At 37.8% G+C, this 13,118-nt stretch overlaps 1 protein-coding gene across 6 annotated transcripts in view; it reads right to left on the reverse strand.

Annotated features, from left to right (window-relative positions):
- The window catches only part of ENOX2 (ecto-NOX disulfide-thiol exchanger 2), a 426,329-nt gene that overhangs the window by 126,985 nt on the left and 286,226 nt on the right, over nt 1–13,118 (reverse strand). For 5 of the 6 annotated variants that reach the window (XM_053662317.1, XM_053662315.1, XM_053662313.1 and 2 more), the window contains one exon: nt 3,927–4,061. The exons of the other annotated variant lie outside the window; for it this stretch is intronic. In XM_053662317.1, the coding sequence (XP_053518292.1) occupies nt 3,927–4,023 (97 nt within the window). In that variant the 5' untranslated portion in view covers nt 4,024–4,061. The remainder of the gene's footprint in view (nt 1–3,926; nt 4,062–13,118) is intronic. 6 annotated transcript variants of the gene reach the window in all.

A 13,118-nucleotide genomic window follows, 5' to 3' on the forward strand; every position in this document is an offset into this window, starting at 1 on the left:
AATATATGAAGGCGAAACTAATTGAAATGAATGGAATTGCACAGGAAACCAATAGTAATGGAAAGGAAACTGGGACTCAAATCAATGGAGTGGACCAGAAGAAAGCAAATAATGGCCAAACAGAAAAGAGTCAAGAAGCAAGAATTCAAAGAAATGAGGAGAGTCTTAGGAACCTCCAGGACATCTTTAAATGCTCCAACATCCGAATTATAGGGGTACCAGAAGGGGGAAAGGCACAGCCACCAGTGGAAAACTTATTTGAACAAATAATAAAGGAGAATTTCCCCAATCTGGCAAAGGAAATAGACTTCCAGGAAATCCAGGAAGCTCAGAGAGTCCCAAAGAAGTTGGACCCAAGGAGGAACACACCAAGGCACATCATCATTACATTAGCCAAAGTTAAAATGAAGGAGAGAATCCTAGAAGCAGCAAGAGATAAGGTGACAGTCACCTACAAAGGAGTCCCCATCAGACTGTCAGCAGATTTCTCAAAAGAGACCTTACAGGCAAGAAGGGGCTGGAAAGAGGTATTCCAAGTCATGAAATCCAAAGACCTACAACCAAGATTGCTCTATCCAGCAAAACTTTCATTTAGAAAGGAAGGACAGATAAAGTGCTTCTCAGATAAGATCAAATTCAAGGAGTTCATCATCACCAAGCCCTTATTATATGAAATGTTAAAGGGACTTACCGAAGAAAAAGAAGTTAAAGAAACATGAACAGTGAAAGGACAGCAAACTCACAGTTATTACACAACCACACCTAAAACAAAAGCAAACTAACAGGACAGCTAGATCAGGAGTGGAAACATAGAAATGAAGATCTCAAGGAGGGTTAGCAACAGGGGAGTGGGAAGAGGAGAAGGGGGGAGAAGGTACAGAAAATAAGTAGCAAAGACGGTAGATAGAAAATAGATGGGGGGCAAGAATAGCATGGGAAATATAGAATCTAAAGGACTTGAGACACATGATCATAAACTAAAGGGGGGTAATGGTGGGGACGGGGGATAGGGTGGAGGGGAATGAAGGGGGGGAATAGAACAACTGTAACAGCATAATCAATAAAAAACAAAACAAACAAAAAAAGAAAACAAGATGCAGGAAAAGGGGGCTAGAGGTATAAATTAAAGTCTCAAAGTTTGAAATGCATAAGTGGAGGTTGATAAGGGAAACACTCAAGAGCTGACAGTGGCTGCTGAGAACCGAAGTACTTTCTTTTTTTTTTTTTTGATTATATGTTATTGAGACCCCAAATACTTTCAATTTAAATGGCAGCTTAGCAGCCATTTGATGGAAGTATGTTAATATTTCCTTCATCTTAAAGAGCATGTAATGTTACTAACAGTAATAATAATTATGATAGTTGACCTTTACTGAGTGCTTATTATATGTCAAGCATTGTGCACAGTATATTATTTAATCTTTATTGTAATGCTGTGAGGTAGATACTATAATTATCCCCATTTTACAGTTGACAAAACTGAGGTATTGATAGGTCAAATAACTTGCTCAAGGTCACACAGCTGGCAAGTGGCAGAGCAAGGGTTCAAACCCAAGTAGTCTGTCCTTCAGGCCTGTGTTAAAAACTAAGCAAGGTATGATTTGGTATGATTTCTGAACAAATAGCCCTCTGACGTTCTGGTGAGAAAACCTATCCAAATTTTCTAGGCATGCTATTGGCCTCAGTGTAACCTTTGGGCCTGTAACAGTGATTTGGATTTTTTCCTTTCTTAATACTAGGCCTGTTTTGCTCCACATTATGGTTGAATATTTAAGCACTGAAGATTATTTCGTAGGCACAGACTTATATTTAAGTGTGGGGATTTAAAACTAACCTGATATAATCTATCATTTAATTTTCTTGGTGTCAGATCAGATCTGGCTTCCAGGTTTTTCCTGGGACATACAACTATACAGTTCATATTTCCATAAACTAGTAATACTTAAGCCAATCAGATTATCTAGTCACTCTGGACTATAAGAGGTTGTGACTCAGGACCACTATATGGAGCTTTAAAACAATATACAATATTTCAGCTTAAATTCTATTAAAATGAAATAATAAAGAAAAACTAAATTAAAAACCCATTACTTTATAAATGCTTATGAGAAATACATTAATAAAGATTTTTAAGTAATTTAACAGACAACACTTTTTTAACAATAATATATGGCAGGCATTGTGCTATGCACAATTTAATTCTCACATCAACACTAAGGGTTAGGTACTACTAGTCTGCTTCTATGAATGAGGAAACTCAGTTTCATAGAAGATATATAAGACTACCCAAGACGAAGTAGAGAAACAGGCTTAGAAGTCAGGCAGAATGATTCTAGAGTCTGAGTTCTTAAGCACTATGCAATACCAGCTCCTATTGTAATGCCCACTGATTCTGAATTGACCCCACTAGCAATTTAAGACCCAAGGAGATCCATAGTCCAATCATTCTAGCTCTCAAAGGACTTCTGGTTGCTCATTTCAGTCATGGTTAGTTTAATGGTGTAGGATACAGTCTAGTCACCAACACTTCATGGTATGAATTAAAGTTTGATGAAACAATTCTTTGCTTCTGTTTACATATAGAACCTAAGCTCTTTTTTTCTCGACCCATTTCTCATACACATATTTTTTTTTCTTTGTGTTTGGCTGCTTGTTTGTAAACTTTCCATGTAATCATATTTCTTATTATTATTATGTATCATTGTGGTCTAACCTACCTTATCCTCATTATAACCTACAAGGACTCAAAATCTAGTCTGGAATTATGAAATTATCTTTGGGGGTGGGAGTAGTTAACTATACAAACAAATGGCACAACAAAGCAGTATCACTCTAGATCTGTTTCTCAGGTTTAATATGCTTCTGAATCAACTGGGGATCATGTTAAAATGTAGCTTCTCTAAAAATTCAGCTGGGGCCCGAGATTCTGGGATTCTTGACAACTGCTAGGTTATGCAAACCACATTTTGAGTAGCAAGGTCCCAGGTTGGCCTGATCCTGTCATACTTTTAGGTAGGACCCCAATTAAATGTATCTGAGGATATTAATATGTAGGACATTTATAAAGCACCCTGAGCTTTCTGAGATTGTAATTCCCTAATTAATGTCTTCACAAATCAATTTTTAATGGTTAATTGCTCTGACAGTCCAGGAAAATGTTTTTGTGTCTACACTAAACCCTTCAGATATTGGGCACTTTTTCTAATTTTATCTTATGTGGCAATGGAGTTATGATACCGTGATTATTCTCTTATGAATTACTTTGTTTAAAAAATATTAAAAGTGACCTGGCTGGTGTAGCTCAGTGGATTGAGCACGGGCCTGTGAACCAAAGGATTGCGGTTTGATTCCCAGCCAGGGCACATGCCTGGGTTGTAGGCCAGTTCCCAGCAGGCAATACACGAGAGGCAACCATACATTGATATTTTTCTCCCTCTCTCCTCCCCTTCCCCTTTAAAGATAAATAAAATCTTTAAAAAAAGATTAAAAGCTACTGAATGTTAACAGTAGTCTTTGATGTGTTCCCTACTATTTCCTTTTCTTCCCTTTAAGAATCTATGATCTTGGGGATGTCTTATTCAGTTCTCATTCCAGCTCCATGTTTATTTGCCTCCTCTAAGAAATCCATAAAATTAGACAAGCTGTAATCCCTTGCCAAATCCTGTTGCATTTTATTTCAATGATTTGTTTAAATGTTCAGTGACAATGTCCTACATCAGATATACCCCCAACTTGCCCATAGGGCAATAGGGAGTATACTAGGAACTACTGGTTACCCATCCTATAAAGGTCATGTTACAAAAAATGCACACTGTAGGCAGAATATAGTAAATGTCAACAGCAAAATAAATTGTGTCATACTGTTATATTTATGACCATATGGTCAATATAAAGAAACACTTGTGAGGTGATTAAAAATAGCATACCAGGCAAAATTGGTTGTCCAGCAATTCCCAGTGGTGCCATTCCAAGATTATTCATTGCTGTGGCCCATGCAGTTGGGTCAGACATAGGAAGCGTCATTGCAGTGGAATCCACATTCAGAGTTCTACTATTATCAGCTAAAAAGAAATGACAAGCAAAATAATTTATAGTACTAAGGTTTCAGTGTCTAGATTACTTATCAATGTACACTCTGGCAAACTCTTTACAGAAATTGACTGATGGTCAAGTGATGGATAAGGCCTTAATTCCAGTTCTTTATAAGGGTTAAAACAATACAACTTGCAATCACAGGAAGTCACAGAATTTGAAAACAGTTTACCAGGTGGCCTTTAAGTGTGTTTCTCTCTTGTTCTTTCCTCTCTCTCTCCTCCCTCCTCCCCTTACTCCCCCCATACCTCTTTTTCTTCCTTTCTTTCCTGTTTCTTTTTTACAAAGGCTTTTTTTAGGGCAAGTTTTAGGTTCACATTGAAGGGAAGGAATAAGGATTTCACATATAACCCAGGCCTCCATACATGTATAGCTCTTCCCATTATCAATATACCCCACTAGAGTGGTACATTTGTTACAACTGATGAACCTATATTGACACATCATAATCATCCCAAAGCCATAGTTTTAACACTTTAGGGTTCACTCTGTTATTGTACGTTCTATGAGTTTGGACAAATGTCCACCATTATAGTATCACACACAGTATTGTGAAAATACTAAAACTCCTCAGTGATCTGATTACTCATCCTTCCCCACCTCCAACCCCAGCAACTACTGATCTTTTTTACTGTCTCCACAGTTTTGCCTTTTCTAGAATGTCATATTGTTGACATCACATGGTATATGGCCCATCAGATAGGCTTTGTCACCTTAGTGATGTGCATTTAAAGTTCCTCCATGTCTTTTCATGACTTGATAGCTCATTTCTTTTTAATGTTGAATAATATTCCATTGTCTGGATATACCATGGTTTATTTATCCATTCACCTACTGAGGAGCATTGTGGTTGCTTCTTAGTTTTAGCAATTATGAATAAAACTGCTATAAACATTTATGTGCATATTTTTGTGTGGATATAAATTTTCAACTCCATTGGGTAAATACCAAGCAGTATAATCACTTGATCATGTAGTAAGAGCATGTCTAGTTTTGTGAGAAATTGTCAACCTTTCTTCCAAAGTGGCCATACTATTTTGCATTTCCACAAGCAATGAATGAGAGATCCTGCTGCTTCACACTTCTCATCAGTATATAGTGTCAGTGTTCTGGATTTTGGACAATCTTGTAGGTATGTAGTGGTATCACTGTTGTTGTAATTTGCAATTCCTTGATGATATATGATGTGGAGCTTCTTTTCATAAGCTCATTTGCCATCTGTATATGGCAAATATACAATATTCTTTGGTAGGGTACCTGTTAAAGTCTTTGGTCCAGTTTTTAATCAGGTTGTTTTCTTTTTAAGTTTTAAATGTTCTTTGTATATTTTATATAACAGTACATTGTTAGATGTGTACATTAGAAATATTTTCTCCCAGTCTGTGGCTTGTCTTTTCATTCTCTTGACATTGTCTGTCATAGAGAAGAAATTTTTAATCTTAATTAAATGTATCTTATCAAGCCTTTCTTTCGTGGATAGTGCCGTTGGTGGTATATCTAAAAAATCATCATCATACCTATGGTCACTGAGGTTTTCCCCCTTGTTATTTTCCAGGAGTTTTATAGCTTTTTTGTTTTACATTCTGGTCTTTAATTTAATTTGAGTTAATTTTTAAGAAGGGTATAAGGTCTGTGTCTAAATTCATTGTTTTTGCATGTGGATGTCAAGTTGTTCAGCAGTATTTTTTAAAAAGATTATCTTTGCTTCATTGTGTTGTATTTGATCCTTTGTCAAAGGTTAGTTGACTCTATTTATGGAGGTTTGTTTCTGGGTGCTGTATTCTGTTCTATTGACCTACTTATACATTCTTTTAACAATTGTACACTGTCTTGATAAGTGTAACTTTATAGTAAGTTTTGAAGTTGGTTAGCATCATTCCTCCAAGTTTGTTCTTTTCCTTCAATATCATGTTGGCTATTCTGGTCTTTTGCCTCTCCATATAAATTTTAGATCCAGTTTATTGATATCCACAAAATAATTTGGATTGTGATTGAAATTGCATTGAATCAACTTGGGAAGAACCGACATCTTGATAATATGGAGTCTCCTATCCATGAATATGAAATATGTCTCCATTTATTTAGCTCTTTGATTTTGCTTATCAGAGTTTATGGTTTTCTGCTTTTTTCCCAAGCATATACACCACAGGAGCTTGGGATGATTAAGAGGTTTCCCATTGTTCTCATAGTCTAGTTGCAAATGATTATTTCAGTAAAACTTCCATCCAAGGTACTATATGCATGCAAATCCCCCACAAAAATCCAAGGGCTTCCATAGTATCAATAAAAATGAAAAAATGTATTCCTGATCAAATTTCACATTGTTGAGGCAGTACTATTGAATAGAACTGAACATATAATCAACAAATATTAAATTAGCCAACTGAGTATTTTTGGAGTTAGAGGGAGACCAGAAAATAAGCAGATAGGACATATAGTCCCTGCATTCAAAGGCTATATAAACTAATTGAAGAGACCAGTGATGATGATGAAGATTTTTATTATCACTACTCTACCTCCATCCATTACTACCACTAATTATTGAACACTCTCCATATACTAGGTACTAAAGCACTCAGCATGCATTATTCTCATTTAACTATTATTTCATTTCATTTCATTAAATTTCATTTCATTTCAATCCTCCCCCAGGGATACATTTATCAATTTCAGAGAGACAGAAGGGGATGGAGAAACACTGATGTGAAAAACACTGATGTGAAAGAGATACATCAGTGTGAGGCAGAGACATGGATCAGTTGCCTTCTGTATGTGCCCCAACTGGAGATCAAATCCACAACCTAGGTATGTGGTCTGACTGGGAATGAAACCCTCAACCTTTTGGTATATGGGATGATGCTCCAACCAACTAAGACTCCTGGCCAGGGATCATGTAACTTTTAAACAACCCTATGAGATAGGGACTATTTATATCTCCATGTAATAGATGAGAGACTTTGAAAGGTCACATATATTGTCCAAGGTCATACAAGATGTTTACTTTTAGCCATTATGTTTTACTATCTCCAATTAAACAATCAGGAAAAATGAAAAACTCAAATGGTATAGATCAGAAGTGTTATTGAAGTTTAAGGAATGATGACCTACTATGGCTTGAGTAACTAGGAAAGGCTCCATGGAAAAGGCAGAATTTGAAAGAATGGATGAGATTTCTATAGAATGTGTCTTGAGTGATAGGTAGCTTTACTAGAGAGATTAAAAAAAGAGGAAGACTTCCGCCAAGATGGAGGCATAGGTGGAAGCACTGTGCCTCCTCGCACAACCAAGTTTAAAAACAACAAAGTTTTAGCAACAAAAACGCAGGCAAACCACAGAAAATTGAACTATACGGAAGTCTGACAACAACGACCCCTTCAGCCAAAATGGTAAGAGGGGCAGAGCCAGCAGCAGAACGGGGTCGAGCAGGAAAGATCCACCAGACCGACTGGGGTGCGTGACCCAGGCACGCTAGCAGCCGTAGGCGGATCCCAGGTGTGGAGTAGCGGGTGGACCCACTAAGGGTGCAAAGCGGTGGACTCACTGAGGGCTGACCACTGTTACACATTCGTGTGCAGATAAACTGGTGAAGGAGCAAGCAGTGAGACAGACCACACAGGCCCCAGTGGCGGGAAGTGGCAGAGGGGACTGCCATTGTCCCTCTCTGACCCCACCCCCACATACAGCATCACAAACCAGTGACCTGGGGGCCCCCGCCCTAAGGCTCCACTCCTCATATGTAACAGTCACAAACAGATCAAAACATGGCTCAAGAAAAACTCAGAGCCCCAGAGCCAAGAAATCTAAGTGATGAAGAAATAGCAAAACTCTCAGACGCACAGTTCAAAACACTGGTGATCAGGATCCTCACAGAACTGGTTGATTTTAGTCACAAATTAGAGGAACATATGAAGGCGAAACTAATTGAAATGAATGGAAATGCACAGGAAACCAATAGTAATGGAAAGGAAACTGGGACTCAAATCAAAGGAGTGGACCAGAAAGAGGAAAAAAATGACCAAACAGAAAAGGATGAAGAAACAAGAATTCAAAAAAATGAAGAGAGGCTTAGGAACCTTCAGGACATCTTTAAATGTTCCAACATCCGAATTATAGGGGTACCAGAGGGAGAAGAGGAACAGCCACCAGTGGAAAACTTATTTGAACAAATAATAAAGGAGAATTTCCCCAAGCTGGCAAAGGAAATAGACCTCCAGGAAATCCAGGAAGCTCAGAGAGTCCCAAAGAAGTTGGACCCAAGAAGAAACATACCAAGGCACATCATCATTACATTAGCCAAAATTAAAATGAAGGAGAGAATCCTAGAAGCAGCAAGAGATAAGGGGACTGTCACCTACAAAGGAGTTCCCATCAGACTGTCAGCTGATTTCTCAAAAGAGACCTTACAGGCAAGAAGGGGTTGGAAAGAAGTATTCCAAGTCATGAAATCCAAAGACCTACATCCAAGATTGCTCTATCCAGCAAAGCTTTAATTTAGAATGGAAGGACAGATAAAGTGCTTCTCAGATAAGATCAAATTCAAGGAGTTCATCATCACCAAGCCCTTATTATATGAAATGTTAAAGGGACTTACCTAAGAAAAAGAAGATAAAAAAGATGAATAGTGAAAAGACAGCAAACTCACAGTTATTAACAACCACACCTTAAACAAAAGCAAACTAAGAGGACAGCTAGATCAGGAGCAAACCATAGAAAGGAAGATCACATGGAGGGTTAGCAGCAGGGGAGTGGGAGGAGGAGAAGGGGGGAGAAGGTACAGAAAATAAGTAGCATAGATGGTAGGTAGAAAATAGATAGGGGGAGGGCAAGAATAGTATGGGAAATATAGGATCTAAAAAACTTGAGACACGTGGTCATAAACTAAAGGGGGGGATGGTGGGGCAGGGGGTGTGCAAGATGGAGGGGAATGAAGGGGGGAATAGAACAACTGTAATGGCATAATCAATAAAATATATTAAAAAAAGAAATAAAAAAAAGAATTAGAAAAAAATAAAAATAAAACTGACAAAGATTTTAATATGAAAAAAAAAAGAGGGAGGAAGATATTCCAGGAGCATGGATGACATAAACCAAGACACTGAAATGGGTTATAGATGTATATGCAGGTATATACTGCACATTTGGGAAAGATATAATCATAAATCACCTTAGCACAAAAGACTTTTATTTTGGCATGCAAGTTGGAAGGTAGAAGAAAAGCCATGAAAAATTTTTTTCCATAGATATCAGTAGTCAGAGGTAAATATTCCACATCTCCATGAAGCCTTTCCTACCTACTCCAGAAGGACTGGGCTGAAATGACAAAATACATATATATATTTTTGCAGCAGCAATTTGGTTACTCATTGGCTCTGCTGCCCTGGGAAATATATCAAAATCAGGAATTCTTCTTAATAATGAATTTTAGGCCCTGGCTGGTGTAGCTCAGTGGATTGAGCACAGGCCTGCAAACCAGAGGATCATGGTTCAATTCCCAGTCAGGGCACATGCCTGGGTTGCAAGCCAATTCCCTGCAGGCCAGGTCCCAGCTGGGGACATACTAGAGGCAACCATACATTGATGTTTCTTTCCCTCTCTCCTGCCCCCCTTCTCCTCTAAAGATAAATAAATAAAATCTTAAAAAAAAGAATTTTAGACAAAAGAGTGAGAATTTAAACTGGACCAATGTAGCCAAACTCTGGACTAATCTGGTGTGGGTGGGGACAGAATGATCTAAATTACCAGTTTTTTAAAAGGACAGCAATGTATTAATGATTGTTAAAATATATGTTAATTCAAAGTGCCTGTTAAAATGTTAGTAAGTAGAGTTCTTACTAGGCTTGTTTACATGAAAAGACAAGGAACATGTAGTATTAACAGCATTATTTTGCTACAGTGAATTCGGTCCTTAAATTCTTTTTATAATATATTTTATTGATTATGCTATTAAAGTTGTCCCACTTTTATCTCCCTTTTCTTCCCCTCCGCTGTACCTTCCTTCCACCATCATTCCCCCTCAGTTCATGTCCATGGGTCATACACATAAGTTCCTTGGTTTCTCTATTTCCCATACTACTCTTAACCTCCCCGTCTATTTTGTACCTACCATTTATGTTTCTTATTCCCTGTACCTTTTCCGCCATTTCCCTCTCCTTCTTCCCACTGATAACCCTCCATATGACCTCAATTTCTGTGAATCTGTTCCTTTCCTAATTGTTCACTTAGTTTGTCTTTGTTTGTTATATTTTTAGGTTCCATTGTTGATAGCTATGAGTTTGTTGTCATTTTACTGTTCATATTTTTTATCTTCTTTTTCTTAGATAAGACCCTTTGACATTTCATCTAATAGGGGCTTGTTGACAATGAATTCCTTAAACTTGAACATATCTGGGAAGCACTTTATCTGCCCTTCCATTCTAAATGATAGCTTTTAGATAGAGTAATTTTGGATGCAGGTCCATGCCTTTCATGATTTGCACACTTCTTCCCAGCCCCTTATTGCCTGCAAGCTTTCTTTTGAGAAATCATCTGATAGTCTTATGGAAACTACTTTGTAACTATTTCATTTTCTCTTGCTGCTTTTAAGATTCTGTCCTTATCTTTAATCTTGGCTGATGTAATTATGATGTGCCTTGGTGTGCTCCTCCTTGGGTCCAAATTCTTTGGGACTCTCCGAGCTTCCTGGACTTCTGGAAGTCTATTTCCTTTCCCAGATTGGAGAAGTTCTCCTTCACAAATTTTTTCAAACAAGTTTTCAATTTCTTGCTCTCCCTCTTCCCCTTCTGGCACACCTATGATTCAGATGTTGGAACATTTAAAGTTGGCCCAGAGGTTCTTAAGCCTCCTCTCATTTTTTGTTTTTGGAATTCTTTTTTCTCCATTCTGTTTTGGTTTATTTCTTCCTTCTGCTCCAAATTGCTGATTTGAGTCCCAATTTCGTCCTCATCACTGCTGGTTTCCTGTACATTGCCCTTTATTTCACTTTTCATACCCTTCACTTTTTCCACAGTTTTGTGGCCATACTCCACCACTCTGTGAGCATCCTGATTACCAGTGTTTTCTTTTAAATTTATTTAATTTTTGCTCAAGTACAGTTTTCTGTTTTTTTACTCCCATCCAAGCCCACCGCCCAGTGCTCCCCACCTCCCTCCCACTTCCACCCCCCTTAGTTGTTGTTCATGTGTCCTTTATACTAGTTCCTGTAAATCCTTCCCCCTTTTCCCCTGAAATTCTCTCCCCTCTTCCCTCTGGTCAATGTCCCCGTGTTCTCTATTTCAGTGTCTTTGTTTTTATTTTGCTTGTTTGTTTGTTTTGTTGTTTAGCTTCCTGTTAAAGGTGAGATCACATGGCATTTGTCTTTCAACACCTGGCTTATTTCACTCAGCATACTTTCCAGTTCCATCCATGCTGTTGCAAAGGGTAGGAGCCCCCCCTTTTTTTTTTTCTGCTGCATGGAATTCCATTGTGTATATGTACCACAATTCTTTGATCCATTCATTTACTGACAGGCACCTAGGTTGCTTCCAGATCTTGGCTATTGTAAATTGTGCTGCTATGAACATTGAGGTGCATAGGTTCTTTTGGATTGGTGTTTTAGGGTTCTTAAAATATAATCCCAGCAGTGAAATTGCTGGGTCAAAGGGCGGGTCAATTTTTAGTTTTTTTTTAGAAAATTCCATACTGTTTTCAACAGTGGTTGTACCAGTCTGCAAGCACACCAACAATGGATTAGGGTCCCGTATTCTCCACAACCTCTCCAACACTTGTTGTTTGTTGCCTTGTTTATGATGGCCATTCTGACCCGTGTAAAGTGGTATTTCACTGTGGTTTTAATTTGCATCTTTCTGATAGCTAGTGATATTGAGCATCTTTTCATGTGTCCCTGGATCTTTGTATGTCCTCCTTGGAGTAATGTCTGTTCAAGTCCTTTGCCCACTTTTTAATTGGGTTGCTTGTCTTCTTAGAGTGGAGTCGTGTGTATGTTCTTTGTATATTTTGGAGATGAAACCCTTGTCTGAGGTATCATGGGCAAATATGTTTTCCCATACAGTTGGATCTCTTTTTATTTTAATACTGTTTTCTTTAGCTATGCAAAAGCTTTTAATTTTGATGAGATCCCATTTGTTCATTCCTTCCTTTCTGTCCTTTGCTCTGAAGGACATATCAGTAAAAAAGTTACCGTGTGAAATACATGAGATTTTCTTGCCAATGTTCTCCTCTAGGACTTTAAGGGTGTCATGGATTATATTTAAACCTTTTATCCACCTTGAATTTATTTTGGTGTATGGTTTAAGTTGGTGCTCGAGTTTCATTTTTTTTTCCCACATAGCTGTCCAGTTCTCCTAACACCATTTGTTGAAGAGGCTGTCTTTACTCCATTTTATGTTACCGCCCTCTTTGTTGAATATTAATTGACTATAGAGAGTTAGGTTTACTTCTGGGTTCCCTGTTCTGTTCCATTGGACTATGTGTCTGTTTTTGTGCCAGTACCAGGCTGTTTTCATTACAGTGGCCTTGTTATACAGTTTGGTATCAGCAATTGTGATCCTTCCTACTTCTTCTTTCTCAAAAGTGCAGCTGCTATTCGGGGTCATTCATGGTTCCATATAAATTTTTGAGGTGTTTGTTCTATGTCTGTGAAGTATGTCATTGGTACTTTAATAGGTATTGCATTGAATCTGTAAATTGCTTTGGGTAGTATGGACATTTTGATGATGTTAATTCTTCCAATACATGAACATAGTATATATTGCCATTTGTTTGTGTTGTCCTTGATTTCTTCCTTCAGTGTTATGTAGTTTTCTGCATACAGGTTTTTTACATCCTTAGTTAGGTTTATTCCTATTTTATTTTTCTTTTTGCTATATCAAATGGTATTATTTTCTTGATTTCTGCTTCTGTTATTTTATTGTTGCTATACAAAAATGCCTTTGATTTCTGGATATTGACTTTGTAACCTGCTGTTCTGCCAAATTCATTTATTAGGTTGAACAGCTTTTGGGTAGAGCCCATAGGATTTTCCATGTACA

This window comes from Artibeus jamaicensis, unplaced genomic scaffold (assembly GCF_021234435.1).
Source record: "Artibeus jamaicensis isolate MK-2021 breed Jamaican fruit bat unplaced genomic scaffold, CSHL_Jam_final contig_240, whole genome shotgun sequence".
In the NCBI taxonomy this organism is placed as follows: Eukaryota; Metazoa; Chordata; class Mammalia; order Chiroptera; family Phyllostomidae; genus Artibeus; species Artibeus jamaicensis.